General features: G+C 43.1%; 1 protein-coding gene across 5 annotated transcripts in view; it reads left to right on the top strand.

The window, feature by feature from the left end:
• nr3c2 (nuclear receptor subfamily 3, group C, member 2) overlaps positions 1–21,296 on the top strand; it is a 314,785-nt gene that overhangs the window by 188,329 nt on the left and 105,160 nt on the right. For all 5 annotated transcript variants that reach the window (XM_060827287.1, XM_060827277.1, XM_060827295.1 and 2 more), the window contains one exon: positions 8,629–8,777. In XM_060827287.1, coding sequence (XP_060683270.1) covers positions 8,629–8,777 — 149 coding nt within the window. The remainder of the gene's footprint in view (positions 1–8,628; positions 8,778–21,296) is intronic.

Raw genomic sequence — 21,296 nt, 5'->3', positions numbered from 1 at the left:
AAACAGGTCTTTCGGCCCAACAAATCCACACCGAAGAGTATTCCACCAAAACCCATTCCCCTACCCTATATTTCTACATTTACCCCTGAACACTATGGACAATTTAGGGTGGCTAATTCATCTAACCTGCACATCTCTGGATTGTCAGAGGAAACCCACGCAGACACTGGGAGAATGTGCAGACTCCATACAGACAGTTGTTCAAGGCTGGAATCGAACCCAGGTCGCTGGTGCTGTGAGGCAACAATGCTAACCACTGAACCACCACCGCCCAAACCGTTAACTTACATTAATTTTATTTAGTCCCTGTTGTTGATCCACAATGCATTTCCTCTGGACTTAAGGCAGCTTATCCTTTTTTATTGCAACTACTGAAGCAAAATAATTATTCAGCATGTCTGCCAATTTTTCCATCGTCGTTGATAATATTCCACTTTCAGTCTTTAGTGGGCCAACATTACTCCTGACCACCCGCTTTCCCTTCATATAACTATAAAATTTCTTATTATTGATTTTTTAAAACCCTGGCAAATTTCTTCTCATAATCCGACAAATAGCCACATCCTTAATGATGGGAGAGCCCAACCAAGCAATTCAAAATATAAGGCTAAGGCCTCCTCCAGTGGTCCCCAGCATCACAGATATCAGTCTTTAACCAATTCAATTCACTCTGTAATGCCAAGAAGTCGTTGGAGACACTGCATACTGCAAAGGCCTTGGGCCCCGACAAAATTCCAGAAATAGTGAAGACTTGTGGTCCAGAACTTGCTGCTTCCCTAACCAAGCTATTTCAGTGCAGTTGCAACACTGGTATCTGCCTGACAATGTGGAAAATTGCCCAGGTATATTCTGTACACAAAAAGCCAGAAAAATCTAACACGGCCAATTACTGCCCAATCAGTTTACTCTCCATCATCAGTAAAATGATGGAAGGTTTCATCGACAGTGTTAACAAGCTGCAACAGCTCAGCAATAATCTATTCAGTGAAGCCCAGTTTGTGTTCTGCCAGGGCCACTCAGCTCCTGATCTCATTACGGCCTTGATTCAAACATGGACAACAGAACTGAATTCCAGAGTTGAAATGAGAGTAACAGGCCTTGACATCGAGACCATATTCAACTGTGTGTGACATCAAGGAGACCTAGAAAAACTGGAATTAATGGGTTTCAGGCAACAAAGTCTCTACCTGGCACTTGGTAGATGGTTGTGGTTGTTGGAAGTCACTCATCTCAATTCCAGAATATCTCTGAAGAGTTCCTCAGGGTATGTTCCATGCCCAACCATTTCCAACTGCTTTGTCAATGGCCTTCCCTCCATCATACAGTCAGTGAGAGTGCTCACTGATGGTTTCTCAGCGTTCAACACCATTTGTTACTCCTCAGGTACTGAAGCAGTCCGTGTTCAAATGCAAAATAATCTGGACAATATCCAGACTTAAACTGGCAAATAATATTCACAACACAAAAATGCCAGGTAATAACCATCTCCAATAATATTGAGGTGAATAACTCACCTCCTGACTCCCCAAAGCTTGATCACCATCTACAAGGCAAAAGTCAAGAGTGTGATTAGTACTGTCTACTTTCCTGAATAGGGGCACTTCCAGCAACACTCAAGAAGCTTGACATCATCCAGGACAAACCAGTTTGATTGGCACCACATCCACAAGCGTAAATTCTCCCTACCACCAACCCTCCGTAGCAGCAGTGTGTACTATCTACAAGATTCACTGCAGAAGTTCATCAAAGATCCTTAGACAGTATCTTCCAAACCCATGACTAATTCTATGTAGAAAGACAAGGATTTTGGAAACATGGAACACCATCACCCTACAAGCTCCCCTCCGAGTCACTTACCTTCCTTCATGGAAATATATTGGCATTCCTTCACTGCTACTGGTTCAAACTCCTGGAATTTCCTCCTAAGGGCATTATGTGTCAAACAATAGTATGTAGACTACAGCAGTTTGAGAAGGCATCTCACCACCATCTTCTCCAGGGCAGTTCGAAATTAGCAATAAATGCTGGGCAGCCAGTGAAGTTCATATCCTCTGAATGAATGAAAAAAGCATAGAAGCTAAGAACAGGAGTAGACCATTTGGCTTTACAAGCCTGCTCTACCGTTCAGTATAATCAAGACTGATCCTTACCTTAATCCTATATTCCCGCTTTCTCCTCATACTCCTTGTTGCCTTTAAAATCTAAAATTTCATTGATCTTTTTCTTGTATATCTTCAATGACTTGGCCACCACAGCCTTGTGTAATAGAGAATTCCTCAGGGTCACCATCCTTTGAGTGAAAAACATTTTCCTCAATCAGTCCTAAATGATCCCATACCCTGAGACTGGGTTCCCTAGTTCTTGATGTCCCAGCAAAGGAAAACATCCTTTCAGCCCACTCACTCAACCTGTCTAAATCACATGTAAGCCCCCTTACATCCACCGTTTGTTTCATCAGCAAAACTGGAAATGTTGCATTTAGTTCCCTCATCCAGTTTATTTAATATTTTTTAAATAGCTGGGGCTCAAGCTCTGATCCTTGCAATAACCCACTAATCATTGTCTAGCTCTTGGCAAAAGACCCACTTATTCACAATCAGTTTGCTGGACACCAACTAATTCTCAGTCCTGATGAAGGGCATATGCCTGAAACGTCGATCCTCCTGCTCCTTGATGCTGCCTGACCGGCAGTGTTTTTCCAGCGCTGCACTTTTTGACTCAAGCATTTTCCCCACAATTGATGTTAGGCTAATTAATCTGTAATTTGCTGTTCTTAATCTTTCTCTCAGTTGCCTTGTCAGCCTTTAACCTCATTAATTTCTCCAGTACCATTTCCTCCAATTCCACCTTCTCACTAGATCCTTGGTTCCCTAATGTTCCTGGGAAGTTATTTGTGCCTTCTTTAATGAACACAGAACCAATTCTACTGTCATTTATTTGTTCCCTATTATAATTTTCCCAGTTGTTGGCTATAACAGACTTTATTGATCTTTTATCTTAACATATTGATAGAAGCTTTTATGGTCAGTTTTAATGTTCCCTGCAATTTTACTCTCATACTCAATATGCCCCCTCTTGATCAAGCCTCTTGTGCAGTTTTGTTGAATTTGAAAATTATGCTAATCCTCAGTCTTGCTGCTTTTTCTGGCAATTTTGTTAATTCTAGTAATTGTAAGCAGTGATTGAGCCAACTTTCCTTTTTTGGTTTTTGCCTCAAGGACATGAATGCAGTGTAAATAAAAACATTCAACAGTCTCATATGAGTGGTCAAGGACAGTGAAAGCTCTTCAGATGCACATGAAATGTATTAATAGCATCAAACACCACTGAATTCACCACTGTCACATCATTTGCCTACCAACAATCTCCATCGTCAGGTAGCTAGCTCACCGTGGCTCTTTATTTAAGGATAAGAAGCCACAAACCCTAAGGCAGCTGGAGCAAATTGAAGGAGATCAAGAAAGTCTATATTCTCTAACTCTCTCAAAGAAGATGGTGCTGGCCATTATACTGGGCTACCCATTTCTGAAATCATCAAAATGAATGGTATTATTATACCTGATACTTCTTCGAAGATCCTAATTCCTCATTTAACACTTGCAATACTGATTGCAAACTGCTGACCATAGAAGTATGTATCCCTTACTTGCTGCACCCTGCAGTCTGTTCCTCTCATTTTGTTCTTGTTCCTTTCTCCCTTCAATATTCATTTATCTGACCAGGGCAAAACACCGTACTGTTGAAAGTGCATCATCAACCAGTTTCACATTTGCAACCACCAGCTCAACACTAGACCAGATATTTGAATTAGTGCAGTGTCTGGATTGGCAGGCATGCACACAGTTTAACGTAATTGACCTCCACAATGCTTCATTGCCATGATTCTGACCCCAAGCCGTTTTTGGTGAAGTGGATGCTCAGCATATTCAGCTGCCCACCATTTACTGGCAGGCAACCCATTCATGGCAATTGATGATAATTGCACAGTCTTCTTTGTCAACTGGGATTTTTGGTTGACAGTACAGCCAGCCCATGTTGCCTGGTAGGTTCAAGATGGGAAGTGAGGTGTGGGAGACTGATAGATCATGTCAGGAGCACCCACCTACCAATTGGGGCTGCCAGGCCACAGCAACAATCGCTAACTATCTCCCGAAGGTGTGTTTCTCTATGATTGTGGCCCGTCTGCTGAAGTCATTTTATGTTGAAACATGTCTGACCTCTTTTTCACAGGGCAGCCTCCATGTTGAAGGACCATCTCTCTTTTTCTCTCTCCAGTATGATTCTGCAGTTCCCACCTCAGCAAGTGAGACTGTTGCTGTAGGGCCTCAGAAGCGCAGGGCCATCTTATTTTGCATGACTGAGATTTGAAAATTCCAGCTGCTGTGTGACATTTAGAGGATAGCGTACAGGTGAATGATATATATGAACCAAGACATAGGAGATGAGTCATCTGTAACTGGGGAAGGAAGAAATTATAGTGCAGATACCAGTTCACTTTTGAGCAAGGCCATACAAAAGTTCTGCTGTAGAGGATCAGATGAGCATTTCAATTGAGTGACCTGTAGCAAAATGCTGATTGCAATACAAAATGAAATATGTCATGCATTGGATAAACTGTAGGAAAACCTGTGGTCAGTGTACAGAAACATGAAGAAATCCAGAATCAACTTGGCACAAGGTTTTGCATTGAGCTTCAAGCCCATTGTTTCCAACTTTGTGGTGGTAGCCAATTCAATCACCTATGACTCAAACGTGAAGTGGTGTAACATGGCCAATATCTCAGTTTCGACTACAGCACAAACAGTAGCTACACACAGGTCCTGAGTGATCTATTGGGATGTTGGACTGAAATCATACAAAGATACCTTGCTATAGTCATAGAGCCATAGAGATGTACAGCATAGAAACGGACCCTTTGGTACAACTCGTTCATGCCAATCAGGTATCCTTTAAGAATCAATTCATATTTGCCAGCACTTGGCCCATATCCCTTTAAACCTTTCTTATTCATTTTCCCATCCAGATGCCTTTTAAATGTTATACCAGCCTCCACCACTTCCTCTGGCAGCTCTTTCCATATGCACACCACGATTTGTGTGAAAAAGTTGTTCCTTCGGTCCCTTTTGAATCTTTCCTCACTCACCTTTTGCTTCAGACTAGTGTTCAAAGGCATACAACCATCCTACAAGGTGGCCTCCAAATGGAAATTAGGTTTGTAGTGGTTGCACAAGTGCCTGCAGGAGATGGCAGATTTCAATATTTTATACATTCTTATATCTTGTACATTCCTCCTCATTGACTAATCCTTGATTAACATGGAGAGATTGGTGTCCTGTTAAGAAACCTTCTTAACTTCTCTTCCTCCCTCTAATTCCCTCTTCAGCTTAACATGCTCTATGTGACCTCTGTTATTTTCTTTCAAGCTATATTTGAAGCGAAATGTCTATAATTGTGCCCAAATCTTGGACCACCCGCAGAAATCTTGAAGGCAGCAAAAGCTTTTTCAGCACCTGACACACTGCTCCCTTTTTCAAAATTCATAACTTTAAAAATACAGCAAGCACAAAGGACTTGTGATATTGAAACAACAGCCAGAAAAAACTAATAAGAAACTGATGTAAAAAGGTGATTATCCATCTAAAAAGGCATGGTACAGGGTCCTTGTTGTTGAACACACAGCTCTATGAGATTAGATTAGATTAGATTACTTAGTGTGGAAACAGGCCCTTCGGCCCAACAAGTCCACACCGACCCGCCGAAACGCAACCCACCCATACCCCTACATATACCCCTTACCTAACACTACGGGCAATTTAGCATGGCCAATTCACCTGACCCGCACATCTTTGGACTGTGGGAGGAAACCGGAGCACCCGGAGGAAACCCACGCAGACACGGGGAGAACGTGCAAACTCCACACAGTCAGTCGCCTGAGGCGGGAATTGAACCCAGGTCCCTGGCGCTGTGAGGCAGCAGTGCTAACCACTGTGCCGCCCACGTAAAGGGTGTTTGCTACAATGCTGAGTTTTGAAATGGCATCACTGGTGTCAAGGAAAAATGCAAAGATGATTGTTTCTGTTATTGGAATCCTAGGATTGGAGTCCTAGGATTGGAATGTCATTCCTGATGAAGAGCTTATGCTCGAAACGTCTACTCTCCTGCTCCTCAGATGCTGCCTGACTAGTTGTGCGTTTCCAGCACCATACATTTTGATTTTGCAAATATCTCCCATCTGTTACTGTTGATAACACTTGAGAAATTGGGATCATTTGCTCCCTGTTTTTCAAGTGAGTGTTGGATGTTGATTAACATCATTATTTGTGCAGTCTGCATACTTGTGGAATTCAAAATAATTTATCATATGAATGAACGCATTTGCTGCAGACCCAATTCTGCACCTGCTCTGAGGAAGAGTCACTGGACCTGAAACATTCACTCTGATTTCTCTCCACAAACTCTGTCAGACCTGCTGAACTTTTACAGCAATTTTCATTTCTTTTTACAATTGTACAGCTCTAAGGGTATTCATAGTGCTGAAAAGCAGGAAGCAAATTATCCCAATTTGTCACCTGTTATCGACAGTAATAGATGGGAGATATTTGCAAAGTCAAAATGTGAGGTGCTGGAAAAGCACAGCAGGTCAGGCAGCATCGGAGGAGCAGGAGAGTAGATGTTTCAAGCTTATGCCTGAAACATCAATTCTCCTGCTCCTCTGATGCTGCCTGACCTGCTGTGCTTTTCCAGCACCACAGTCTCGAATCATGAAACACACAGTAGTCTGAGGATCGACCAGACAGTGGAGTAACTATGATGATTTAATTCCATTTTAGGTGAGCTGTTTTTGACAGGATTGTGTGTTCTGAATAACACCACTAGGCATCAAAGTCTTGAGATAATACTGAAGTGTGTGAGTTCGAAATGATTTGGGCTGCAATCATGATCTGCAGAAATGATGCCCTAGGATTCCAATAACAGAAACAATCTTCTTTTCACTTTTCCTAAGTTATGACAAATTTCCCCTGAACCTGTGCCACATTTTTTTGTTTTCACACAATTTGTACTACTGAGGAGAGGCCCTCCTTAATGATTGTTAAAAGGTGAAGTAAACTGTGATGAAAGGTTATAACTGTGGCTGATATGGAAGACCAGGTTAAGTACGATGTTAGTTAGGTGGCAAATCTTAGATTGTTTCGAAGTTATTTGCTGCAATGTGACTTTCAGGCATATAAATATTGTTTTATATTTTAAAGTGAACTCTTATGAATTCCTATTATGTAGGGCCAGCTGAACTATTCTATGGACTCCTTTAAAGGATGGGACTTAGGGTCTGGGGAGGGCAGTGTCCGAAGTAGGGTGAAGGTGTAATGGTGTCCAGTGGAAGCGCAAATTCCTAATTTTTAATGTTAGGATTCACACTTTGGTCTCATTTGTATAATATATGATTATGAGAATCCCCACAGTGTGGAAACAGGCCATTCAGCACACCGATCCTCGAAAGTAGATCCCACCCAGACCCATCCCCCTTTCCTTTCCTTGTAACCCTACAATTGCCATGGGTAACGCACCTAACCTGCACATTCCTGAAAACTATGGACAACTTAGCATTGCCAATTTATGTAACTTGCATGTCTTTGGACTGTGGGAGGAAACCGGAGTACCTGGCGGAAACCAACGCAGACGCAGTGAGAACGTGCAAAATCTTTAGAGACAGTTGTCCAAGGGTGTAATCGAACCCAGGTCCTTGGTGCTGTGAGGCGGTAGTGCTAACCAGTTAAGCCACTGTGCCACCCCAGTTCAGTTCCATTTTATTTTAGTTTTTGTTGCCCTGATGTCGCCTCCTGATGTCTTCATGGGAGGCCAGGGTCTGCGTAACTCCATCCCTGCTCCATTTTGGGTGGCAGTGTTGGAAGACTGTTGGTCGCCTTGGGGCTGCATCAGAGCAGGTGTGGGAATTATGCAGCATGACTGTCTACAGCTCAGAGCTGGTGGTCACTGAAGCAATGGCACTGGTGGCAGCAAAGAAGCAGCATATTGCCAGGACCCTGGGGACACTGTGGGACAATGGTGTCTGGGGGAGCAGAGAGGGTGAAGTCTATGGAGAGGGAAAGATGAACTGTTGAAGCTGTTTTAGAATTGTCAATTTAATACCAATGTACTCAGTATTTTATAATTTATACAACTTATTCAGTAATTTATTAAGTAATGATGTATTCTGGGCTGGACAAAGTTAAAAATCACACACCAGGTTATAGTCAAACAGGTTTGTTTAGAAGCACTAGCTTACAGAGTGTTGCAGCACTCTGAAAGCTAGTTACGTTTCAAGCTGGTACCTCCAAATAAACCTGTTGGTCCTGGTGTTGTGATTTTTTACTTTATTCTGTAATCTAAAATAATGCCAGAGCATGGCAACATTACTCTCTAGGTACAATTGACCATTTTAAATAAATCTAAATCTATTGTCACTGCAAACATGACAGATTGTAATGTGTGCTGATGGAAATTCGATGTGCTCTGAAATGGCATTGTTTGTTTTTGGACTAGTGTGAACATATTCAACTTGTAGCAATTTGACTGTCAACAAAAGAAGCATAACGCATCTTTTTAAAGTAGAAAATATCTGTTTTTCAGCTCCCCTATTAGACTGGATCGGAGCTGTTCCTCAGTCACCTCAGCACCTTCGAAAGTCTGCTTGGTCTGTGCGGATGAGGCATCAGGATGCCATTATGGTGTCTTAACCTGTGGCAGTTGTAAGGTCTTCTTCAAAAGAGCTGTAGAAGGTAACTACCTCTTTGTTTCCATTGTTTTCAATTAATCAAATCAGCTGCTACTCCGAGTTTGCCCTGCATGTCTAATTATTTACCAGTAACTTGCTGCTGAATAGTACCATACTGCACTTAATGTGCCATCTGATAAATAGCATCCAGCCAGCTATACAGAAAAACACAGCTGCTCCTCATAGGAAACGTAAAGATTGGCTTTTTAAAAAAAGGCAATTTGGTTTTAATCTAGTTATATCTTTTCTGTTGAGGCCCTTCCTTGTGTTAAGAGAAAGCAATAAGAGCAATGAAAATGCTCAGTTACTTGAACAATGCTTTGCAATGTTCTTCAAAGCCTACATCCAGATCACTTATTTGATTGCTTTCTCTGAGACTATTGTGTTTTGCTGTGATCAATACTTTAGTGTCAGAAGTACCAAAATATTTCCTGCACTCACTGTTTCTAAATGTATTTTGGTGTCATGGAGAGCAGCCAGTGCAGATGTTTGCAGTCCACTTGTGTCAAAGTCAATCAGTTGAAACAAGCTCTAAACTAGGAGACTTAAACCTGTACACAGGGCTTTTCTCACTGGTGTTCAGCGTACTGTTACATTTTTGGAGTTAATATTTCTCTAAGCTCCTTTTGATGTAAATTTTAATATTAAAGGGGTCATAAAGATGTACAGCACACCAACAGACCCTTTAGTCCAACCCATTCATGCCGACCAGATATCCGAAATAATTGGCCTATACCCCTCTAAACCCTTCCTGTTTATATACAGATCCAGATGCCTTTTAAATGTTGTAATTGTACCAGCCTCCACCACTTCCTCTGGCAGCTCACTCCATACATGCAGCAGGGTCTGCATAATAAAGTTGCCCTTTAGGTCTCTTCTAAATCTTGCCCCCCTCACCTTAATCCTATGCCCTCTAATTCTGAACTTCCCCACCAGGGGAAGAGACCTTGTCTATTTATCCTATCCATGCCCCTCATGAGTTTATAAATCTCTATAAAGTCACCCCTCAGCCTCTGACACTCCAGAGAAAACAGCACCAGCCTATTGGTCTCTCCCAAAGCTCAAATCTTCCAATCCTGGCAATATTCTTGTAAATCTTTTCTGAAACTGTTCAAGTTTCACAACATCTTTCCTATAGGAGGAAGATCAGAACTGCATGCAGTATTCCAATAATGCACTGACCAATAAAAGCAAGTATATAAAATGCCTTCTTCACTATTCTATCTTTTTGCGACTCTGCTTTCAAGGAATTATGAACCTGCACTCCAAGGTCTCGGTGTTCAGCAACGCTCCTCTGGACCTTACCATTGTATAAGTCCTGCTCTGATTTATCTTTCCAAAGTGCAGCACCTCACATTCATCTAAATTAAACCCCATCTGCCAATCCTTGACCAATTGGCCCATCTAATCAAGATCCTGTTGCACTCTGAGGTTACCTTCTTTGCTGTCCACTACACCTCCAATGTTGCTGTCATCTGCAAACCTACTAATGATACCTCCTCTGTTCGCATCCAAATAACTTATATAAATGACAAAAACTAGTGGACCCAGCACCGACCCTTGTCGCACTCCACTGGTCACAGGCCTCCAGTCTGAAAAGCAACCCTCCACCACCACCCCTGTCTTCTACCTTCGAGCCAGTACTGTATCCAAATAGCTAGTTCTCCCTGTCTTCCATGTGAGCTAACCTTGTGAACCTTGGCGAACGTCTTACCAAAGTCCATATAGATCACGCCCACCACTCTGCCCTCATCAGTCCTCTTCATTGCTTCTTCAAAAATCTCAATCAAGGTGGTCAGATATGATTTCTCATGTACAAAGCCATGTTGACTATCCCTAATCAGTCCTTGCCTTTCCAAATAAATGTAAATCCTGCCCCTCAGGATCCCCTCCAGCAACTTGCCCACCACCAATGTCAGGCTCATTGGTCTATAGTTTCCTATCTTTTCCTTACCATCTTTCTTAAATAGGTACCACATTAGCCAATCTCCAGTCACCTGTGGCTATTGATGATACATATATCTAATCAAGGGGCCAGAAATCACAATCCTAGCTTCCCACAAAGCTGTAGTGTATATCTGATCAGATCCTGGGGATTTATCCATCTTTATGCATTTTAAGATGTCCAGCACTTTCTCCTCTATAATTTGGACATTTTTTTCAAGATGTCGCTATTTATTTCTCTACGTTTGATATCTTCCATATCCTTTTCCACGGTAAACACCGATGCAAAATACTCATTTAGTATCTCCCTCATCTCCTGTGGTTCCACACATAGGCTGCCTTGTTGATCTTTAATTGGTTCTATTCTCTCCCTAGTTAGCGTTTTGTCCTGTATTTGTAGAACCTCTTTGGATTCTTTTTACCCTTATTTGCAAAAGCTACCTCATGTCTCCATTTTGTCCTCCTGATTTCCCTTTTAAGGATACTCCTACTACCTTTATACGCTTGTGGGGATTCACTCAATCTCTACTGTTTATACCTGACATATGTTTCCTTCTTATTCTTGACCAAAACCTCAATTTCTCTCATCATCCAGCATTCCCTACACCTACCAGCCCTGTCCTTCACCCACAGGAACATATTGTCTCTGGAGTCCCATACTCTCATTTTTGAAAGTTTTTTCCATTTTCTAGTCATTTCTTTACCTGCGAACATCTGCTCCCAATCAACTTTTGAAAGTTCTTGCCTCATGCCATCAAAATTGGCCTTCCTTCAATTTAGAACTCTAATCTTTAGACCCCATCTGTCCTTTTTCATCACTATTTTAAAACTTATAGAATTATGGTCGCTGGCCCCAAAGTGCTCCCCTACTCCCCAGTCACCTGTCCTGACTTATTTCCCAAGAGTAGGTCAAGTTTTGCACCATGGTAAAAACAATGACTGCAGATGCTAGAAACCAGATTCTGGATCAGTGGTGCTGGAAGAGCACAGCAGTTCAGGCAGCATCCAACGAGCAGCACGTTGATTTTGCTGCTTGTTGGATGCTGCCTGAACTGCTGTGCTCTTCCAGCACCACTGATCCAGAATCAAGTTTTGCACCTTCTCTAGTAGGTACGCCCATATGCTGAATCAGAAAATTTTCTTGTACACACTTAACAAATTCCTCTCCATTCAAGTCTTTAACACAATAGCAGTCCCAGTCTGTGTTTGGAAAGTTAAAATCCACCCTATTGTTCTTACAAACAACTGAGATCTTACAAATTTGTTTCTCGATTTCTCGCTGACTATTGCGGGCTCCATAGTACAATCGTAATAAGGTAATCATCCCTTATTCCTCAGTTCCACCCAAATAACTGCCCTGGATGTATCCCCAGAAATATCCTCCTTAGGTACGGCTGTAATCAAAAATGCCACTTGCACTTTTCTCTTGCCCCCTTTCTACCTTTCCCATAGAATCTATATCCTGGAACATTAGGCTGCCAGTCCTGTCCATCCCTGAGACACGTCTCCGTAATTGTTATGATATCCTAGTCCCACATTCCCAACCATGTCCTCAGTTGATCTGCCTTACCTGTTAAGCGAAAATCACACACCAGGTTATCGTCCAACAGGTTTATTTGGAAGCACTAGCTTTCGGAGCGCTGATCCTTCATCAGGTGGTTGTGGAGATTAAGATCATGCGCACGGAATTTATAGCCATAGAATCATAGAGATGTACAGCACAGAAACAGACCCTTCTGTCCAATTCGTCCATTCCAACCAGATACCCCAACCTAATCTAGTCCCACTTGCCAGCAACCGACCACATCCTTCCAAACCCTTCCTAGTCATATACCCATCAAGATGTCTTTTAAATGTTGCAGTTCTACCAGCCTCCTCCACTTCCTCTGGCAGCTCATTCCATACATGCACCACCCTCGGCGTGAAAAAATTCCCCCTTCGGTCTCTTTAAAATCTTGCCCCCACCTCACGATAAACCTATACCCCCTCGCTCTGGACTACCCCACCCCAGTGAAAAGACTGTGTCTATTTATCCTGTCCATGCCCTTCATGATTTTATAAATCTCTATAAGGTCACCCTCGACCTCCAATGTTCCAGAGAAAACAGCCCCAGTCTATTCAACCTCTCCCTATAGTTCAAATTCTCCAACCCTAGCAAACTCCTTGTAAATCTTTTCTGAACCATGGAGATGTGATACAGTAAACAAATTTAGATTAAAACTTACATCTTTTGTAATGGGATATGCTGGTTTCTGTTCTTTGATATGTAAATTCAAGAAATACTTTAATATTACACTCTCAAGATTGCTCAGCTTTTTAAACAATAGGTGTGAAGTCTGTCTGTGTCCCAATGCTATGTCAGACTGACAAACCCTCTGCATAGTTTTACAGAGTTTTACATGGATTCATGCAGTTTTTGAGCAAAATACAATGTGATTCTTCAAAAACAAATTCACCCTATAAGCTTATATGTGTGTGCATGTAGGAGTGACAGATTGAGTGTGCATGTCAGTGTGTGCATGTGAGTGAGAGTGCACATGATAGTGTGTGTATATATATTTGTGTGTAGGCTTGGTTTAGTGTGTGTGCGAGTGTGTGATGGGGTATGTGTGAGTTGCGCATGTGGGTGTGGTGTGGGTACACATGACATTGTGCGTGTATGTATGTGTGTGTAAGCTTGGTTACATCCAAGCACCTCACCAACTTCCTTGTGCCTCCATTCTCACCTTTAAACAACTACCAAACCCTAAACAAATCATGATTCATAGCAAACTGCCCTGCCTTCAGGACAACAACACCGTACAACCCTGCCACAGCAGCCACTGGTAAAACCATTACACGTGTGGACACCATCCACCATATACGCAGCAAGTAGTCATGTGACTTAGTCTATCTCATAAGCTGCAAGCAAGGATGCCCTGAGGCATGGTTCATTGGCAAGACTCAGCAGACGCTACGACAACGGATGAATGAGCAACAAGCAACAAACGGGTGTTCGCACCAAGTCAGCTTCTGCAGTCCGGGACATTTAGCCTCGAACCTTTGGGTGACTATCCTCCAAGGCAGACTTCGGGACAAGCAACAATGCAAAGTGGCTGAGCAGAGGCTGATAACCAAGTTCGGTACCCATGGGGAAGGCCTCAACTTGGACCTTGGGTTCATGTCAAGCTACAGGTGACCCTACTGCAACGAACACACACGCACATATGCACACACACCCACTGCACTCACACCAACACATGCACCCCCTCACACATACCCCATCACACTCACGTACACACTTTACCAAGTCTACACACATACATGTTCTCTATCATGTGCACTCACCCACACGCACACACTGACATGCACCCACAATCTGTCGCTCCTACATGTGTATGGATATAAGCTTATGGGGTAAATTTGTTTTAGCAGAATTATATCTTATTTTGCTCAAAAACTGCATGAATCCAGGTAAAACTGTAAAAACTGCAGAGTTTGTCGGTCTGACATAGCATTCGGATAAAGACAGATTTCAATATCCATTGTTTAAAAGGCTGAGCTATCTTGAGATTGTAATTTTAACGAAGTTCTGGGATTTATATACCAAAGAACAGAAGCTATCATATCCCACTCTAAATGGTGAAAATTTTAATCTACGATTGTTTACTGTATCACATCTCCATGACACCGGGCTCCTTTGGCTATAAATTCTGTGAGCAAGATCTTAATCTCCACAACCACCTGATGAAGGAGCAGCACTCCAAAAGCTTTTTTTATGTCAAAAATATGCTTTATTCATAAAATATTTTGATGATCTGTACAATTGGTCATGCCATACATCCGAGTAAAAAGTGAGGTCTGCAGATGCTGGAGATCAGAGCTGAAAATGTGTTGCTGGTTAAAGCACAGCAGGTTAGGCAGCATCCAAGGAACAGGAAATTCGACGTTTCGGGCCAGAGCCCTTCATCAGGAAGATACAGGTGATCTCCTCGGCGGGGAATTGAACCCCAGTCTCCCGCGTGATAGGCGGGGATACGAACCACTATAGTACCGAGGAACTTAAGAACCTTTTATCTTAGCCTGCCTGGCACCCTCTTCTCATTCCTGATGAAGGGCTCTGGCCCGAAACGTCGAATTTCCTGTTCCTTGGAATCTGCCTAACCTGCTGTGCTTTAACCAGCAACACATTTTCAGCCATGCCATACATCCTTAAACATTCCATTTCTTGGTATACAGAGACAGAGTAATCATTCATATATACAGGTCTGTACGATTACATATTTAGCAGGGGGGTTAGCAGAGCCCCCTTCCTGCGTCGGACCCCTGTGCTTAGGCAGGCAGACGTTACACGGTGGTCTATCCCCACCACGGTAGCAGCCCCAAGCTTCAGCGCGCCCCTCAACACGTAGTCCTGGACCTTGGAATGTGCCAGTCTGCAACACTCATTCAGGGTCAACTCCTTCAGCTGGACGATCAACAGGTTTTGGACCGCCCAGAGAGCATCCTTCACCGAGTTGATGATCCTCCAGGCACAGTTGATGTTCGTCTCGGTGTGCGTCCCGGGGAACAGACTGTAGAGCACGGAGTCCCACGTCACGGCACTGCTCAGGATGAACCTCGACAAACACGTCTGCATTCCTCTCCAGACTTCTGCATAGGCACATTCCAGAAGGAGGTGTGTGACAGTCTTTTCCCCCCCCCACAGCTGCTTCGAGGGCAGCGTGCGGTGTGGCTGAGAGTCCGGGCGTGCATAAAGGAATCTCACAGGCAGATCCTTTCTCACCACCAGCCAAGCCATGTCTTGGTGCTTGTTGGAAAGTTCTGGCGATGAGGCATTCTGTCAAATGGCTTTGCCAGTCTGCTCAGGGAACCGCTCGATAGGATCCGCCCTCTCCTTTTCCCGAAGGGTCTCAAGGACACTACGTGCTGACCACTTCCTGATGGACTTGTGGTTAAAGGTGTTTTTCTTCATAAACTTCTCCACGAAGGACAGGTGATACAGAACGGTCCAACTACTCGGAGCATTCTGCGGGAGCAAGGCCAGGCCCATCCTTCGTAACACTGGGGACAGGTAGAACCTCAGTACGTAGTGACACTTTGTGTTTGCGTACTGAGGATCCACGCACAGTTTGATGCAGCCACACACAAAGGTGGCATTGGGTGTATTTTTTCCCCGAGTCCCTTCGGGCCCAGTCCATCTTTGATCTCCATATAAACTGGAAGATGGCCCGGGTGACTGCAGCGGCACAGGTTCTGGGAATAGGCCAGACCTGTGCCATGTATAACAGCAATGACAGTGCCCAACACCTGATGACCAGGCTTTTTCTCGCGATGGAGTGCGATCGTGGCTTCCATCTGCCCAGTTTCTGCCTCACTTTGCTGATACGCTCCTCCCAAGACTTGGCGCACACCCCAGCCCCCCCAAACCAAATACCTAGCAACTTCAGGTGGTCGGTCCTGACAGTGAAGGGGATCAAGGATTGGTCGGCCCAGTTCCCGAAGAGCATAGCCTCGCTCTTGCCTTGGTTTACCTTGGCCCCTGAGACCCGTTCGAACTGGTCTCATTTGCACATGAGTCTGTGCACGGACAGCGGATCTGACCAGAAAATAGCGATGTCATCTATATACAGGGAGGCATTAACCTGCAGGCCCCTGCTGCCAGGTATAGTCACCCCTCTCAGGCTCGCATCCTTCCTGATGGACTCGGCAAATGGCTCTATGCAGCACACAAACAAGGCAGGAGAGCGCGGGCAGCCCTGTCTGATTCCAGATCTGACTGGGAAGCTATCTGATTCCCACCCATTGATTGAGACTGCACTGACCATGTTGGTGTAGAGCAGTCTGATCCAATTGCAGATTCCCTCCCCAAAGCCCATTTTGGAGAGAACATCTCTCGTATACGTGTGTGATATCCTGTCAAAGGCTTTCTCCTGGTCCAGGCAGATCAGGTCCAACCCTCTGTCCTGCACCTAGGCGATCGATCCCTGAGGAGTGCGAGACTCTCAGCGCTCCGATAGCTATTTTTTTTTAATTTCAAAAATATACTTTATTCATAAAGTAATTTGATGGTCTGTACAGTTGGTCATGCCATACATATGTAAACATTTACATACAGAGATCAGAATTTATCATTTTTATATACAGGTCTGTACTTTATCAATCATATGTCCATATATTTAGCTGAGGCGTCAGCAGAGCCCAAATAACTGTGTGGGCCCCCTGTTCTTCTTAGCTGGAAATGTGTTGCTAGAAAAGCGCAGCAGGTCAGGCAGCATCCAAGGAGAGGAGAATCGACATTCGAAACGTCAATTCTCCTGCTCCTTGGATGCTGCCTGACCTGCTGCGCTTTTCCAGTAACACATTTCCAGCTCTGATCTCCAGCATCTGCAGTGCTCACTTGCCCCTGTTCTTCTTAGGCAGGCAGATGTTACACGGTCTTTCCCCACCGCCCCTTGGCGGCAGCTGCCCCAAGCTTCAGCGCGTCCCTCAACACGTAGTCCTGGACCTTGGAATGTGCCAGTCTGCAACACTCATTCGGGGTCAACTCCTTCAACTGGAAGATCAACAGGTTTCGGACTGCCCAGAAAGCCTGTGCTTCCAATTAAATCTGTTGGTCTATAACCAGGTGTTGTGTGATTATTAACTTTTATCCATCCCAGTCCAACACCGGCACCTCCAAGTCATGGTTACCTGTTAGGCCGCTGCATTGAAATAAATGTTGTTTAATTTATCAGTCCTACCTCGTTCTCTGCTTTGTTCTTGCCTGCTCTGAGTGTTTGACTTGCTCCTTTTCTCAACTGCACCGGTCTGAGCCTGATCTCTTTCCTCACTATCTCCCTGGGTGTCGTCGCCCTGCCCACCCCCCTTTAATGGTTTTAAATCCTTCCAAGCAGTTCGAGCAAATCTCCTGCCAGTACATCAGTACTTTCCAATTCAGGTGCAATCTGTTCTTCTTATACAGATCCCCTCTACCCTAGAAGAGATTCTAATGATCCAAAAATGTGAATCCTTCTCCTGTGCTCCTCAGCCACACATTCATCTGCTCTATTCTCTTATTCTTACCCTCACTAGCTTGTGGCAGCAGGTGTAATCCAGATATTACTGCCATTGAGGAACCTACTTTTTAAAATCCTGCCTAACTTCCTATATATTCTCCTCAGAATTTCAGCCTTTTCTCCTTCTATGTCATTAGTTCCAATGTGTACAACAATCTCCTACTGGTTCCTCGTCCCTTTGAGAATATTCGGCATCCTTTCTAAGATAGCCTTGATCCTAGCTCCAGGGAGGCAACATACCATTCTGATGTCTCGCTGTTGTGCTGGCATTTTTGTGAATTTGACCCACATGATTTGTGACAATGATATAAGGGAAGCTAGCAAACTGAGGCCATGTGTTTTCCCAAATGGGCAGTAGTTCCTGAACTGTATTCACTCACCTGGTCCCGGCAAGCAACATTACCTCTTTTTTATTTTGTGGCCAGAGGCAATTACCTACCCATCAATTCTTTCAGTGTGAAATCAAGAAACCTATACAAGGGGAGAAAAATGTAAGTTCTCAGCTTTAGATGAACTCAAAGTTTTAGTTTGTAAAGATGTAAACCTCTCTTTAGTTAATAATGAAATGGGAAAATATGATTATGTCTATATTATGTGAGTTATACTAGTCATAAACAATCTGCTGAATTTGTAGGCATTTCACTCCTTTGAAATAATTCTGTTGTGCTACATGTCACAAGAGGAACTGGTACATCAACTTGCATGAGCTTCAGGTGTTTGCATTATAATTTTTCTGCATTTTTAGAACTACATTTATGGCCTGAATTGTGTTGCATCCTTGCTAGGATTCCAGGTGGCCTATGAAGAAAGTTGACTTGGTAGTGTGGTTGTGTGAGTTTTACACGTGATTCAAATGGTACCCATGAATCAAAAGCACCACTCAGCACAAGTCACAAGTAGCGAGTGCTAGCACAAGGTCCTTTCTATAGACAGACATAAAATTTCCCTTTGTTTCATCTTTCACTGTGCTGCACAGATGTATACCAGAACACATGCCTACAATGTCACCACATGCTTTTATGAACTCTTGTTTTAAACCACAAAGAATTTCCAGAATTAGCTCTGTGGCCGCGATATTTGTATCAAAAGTCTGATATAAAATCTAGGTCATTTTGTTCCCTGTGCAGATTAATCTAGACTAAAAAAAAAGAGAAATTTTGCTAGTTAACTTTTGGAATTCTTAGACTTAAAATTCAGGATGTAAATACAAGAAATGTGACAATATGTTTTGCAGTTTAAAATCAGAACTGTCACAGGCAAGACTGGCTTGATTTTCTGCGCAGGAGCAAAATGTCTTTTGTGCCTACTCTCATTTTGAACTACATAATGAAAGAGAAAAAGAACTGTACTCATTTGTCTAATGTTCTATTTGCTAACCACACATCTTCCACTCCCCTTGCTTTTGGTTGTTTGCGTTAATGAATACTATCAACTGGGCAAGGATATATCATATGTCTACAAAACTTGACTCCTTTATATTTGAGAAATATTCATGAATCTATATTTAATTTAAATTGAAATATGATTCCTACATATGTGTAGCTACAGAATGCTGCTGGAGTATACATTACTATTGCTTTAAGTTTTAATGTTGTATTGTTCTCAGCTTCTTAAATGTGATACTCAGTTATTTAAACTTGGTGTTTAGCTTTACTTCCTTGACTATAGAATTTGATAACATCTCACTATATGTTTTTACCATGTTGTTCAATTCTGTCACTGTTTCTGCTGTGTCGGATGGTATCAGAATCTCTTCTGGCTGATTAACTGGCAAGGCCAAAGCCAATGGATATAATTTTATAAGGGTCGGAGCAACATGGGCTACGGCGAGATTTGTGGCAGAAATAGATAAGAAATCTGTCAAGAGGCCACTGCTTGGCCTGTACCTGCACCTGTCAGAATGTTGGGCACCTTTGTGATGCTTGTTAGGAAGGTCTTGGGCTAGAGGTTCCCATGAGTTGGTGGAGATAATACATAGTTTCAGAGAGGCTTTAAGAACATCCCTGAAACTTTTCCTTTGCCCTACTGCAGGGAACCTTTTATGGCAAAGCTTGGAGAGAAAGCATGTTTTAGAATACCTGTGACAAGGATACAGACTGTGTGCCTCCCCCACACAGCTGATTGACCATAACCAGTGCCTCGATACTGGGGACGTTTTCCTGAAGAAGTCACTAATGTGGCTACTAATTCTTTCAGTATAGCATCAGAATCCATAGTGTGGAAGCTGGCAGTTTAGCCCATCAAGTCCACACTAAAGATTATTCAACCCAAACCCATGCCCCTGTCCTATCCCTGTAACCCTGCATACTGTGGAGGAAACCAGGGTTCCCAAAGAAAACCCACACAGACACTGGGAGGATGTGCAAACTCCACAGGCGTCACTTGAGGGTGGAATTGAACTCTGGTGCTGTGAGACAGCAGTGCTAATCACCGAGTCATCATGCTACCACAGAATTTTGCAGGTACATCATGATTGATATTTCTCCAGGGATTTAAGGAGTCTGGTAAACAATATTCAATGCATATGGAAGGCTGCCCTGTAGACCATGAGCTTGCTGCCAAGTTCTGATGTTGTAGTTGTCAAATATTCTGTTCTTTACATAGCCAGCAGCTGCACTGATACACTGGATTGATATTAAACTGCATTGTCAGCATCTGTTGAAGACTCCCAAGGTTTGGGAAATTGCATCATCAGTGTCCATTGAAGAGTCCAAAGGTATAGGAACTGATATGCAATGTCCAGTGGCTTGCTGTGGTTCGTGATAGTTGGGGTCAGTTTGATTGGCAGATGCAGACTATTAGGGGACTTCCATATTACTGATATATAGGCCCTGTGAATGCATCAACATTAGTTTGGAGTTTGCCTCTGAGTGTACACATGTGAAAGTGATGGCTGAGTTCTGCAATTCATTGATGAGATTGGGGTGGTATTGATTGGAGACTGGAGGTGATACAAGTTGAACAATTATTTGCTTGTCATGTTGATTAGCTTCTCATCAGCAGTAAGCTTCAGAAAAATAGAGTGGAATGTTGCCGTAAGGGAGAAGGAGAAAACCATTGGTGTGATGACTTTCATAACCCCAGTTTTCACGTAAATAAGAATAAATTGTCTGTGATGGTTTCATTGGGGGGGATCGTGGCTTACATATCATTGTGCAGCAGGTGGTGATAAATTTCTGCAGGTAATCAAAATTGAGAAGATTGCCTATAGTCCCTCCCAGTTGATAGAATCAAAGGCATTTGTGAAATCAAAAAAGGCCAGTATCAAGATTACTGCTGTTGTCTGCACTTTTCTTAGATTTTTCTTGCTGTGAAGATCATGCCCAGTGTGCATTGATCGATGGGATCCTAAATGTGACTCTGATAGGAGCTTTTCAAACACTGAGAGAAGACAATTGAGGTGGATATTTGCAATACATTTCTTTGTGGAATACAGAAGGTAAACCCCTCTGTAGTTACCGCAATTGGCCTTCTTTCTTGAAGGTGGCTACAATTACAACATTTCAGAGTTTACCTGGCATGCTGTCCTCCTCCCAGTTATG

Source organism: Hemiscyllium ocellatum, chromosome 1, assembly GCF_020745735.1.
Source record: "Hemiscyllium ocellatum isolate sHemOce1 chromosome 1, sHemOce1.pat.X.cur, whole genome shotgun sequence".
NCBI classification, from domain to species: domain Eukaryota; kingdom Metazoa; phylum Chordata; class Chondrichthyes; order Orectolobiformes; family Hemiscylliidae; genus Hemiscyllium; species Hemiscyllium ocellatum.
The sequence above is the reverse complement of the archived record's forward strand: the minus strand, read 5'-3'. Positions and strand labels throughout refer to the sequence as shown.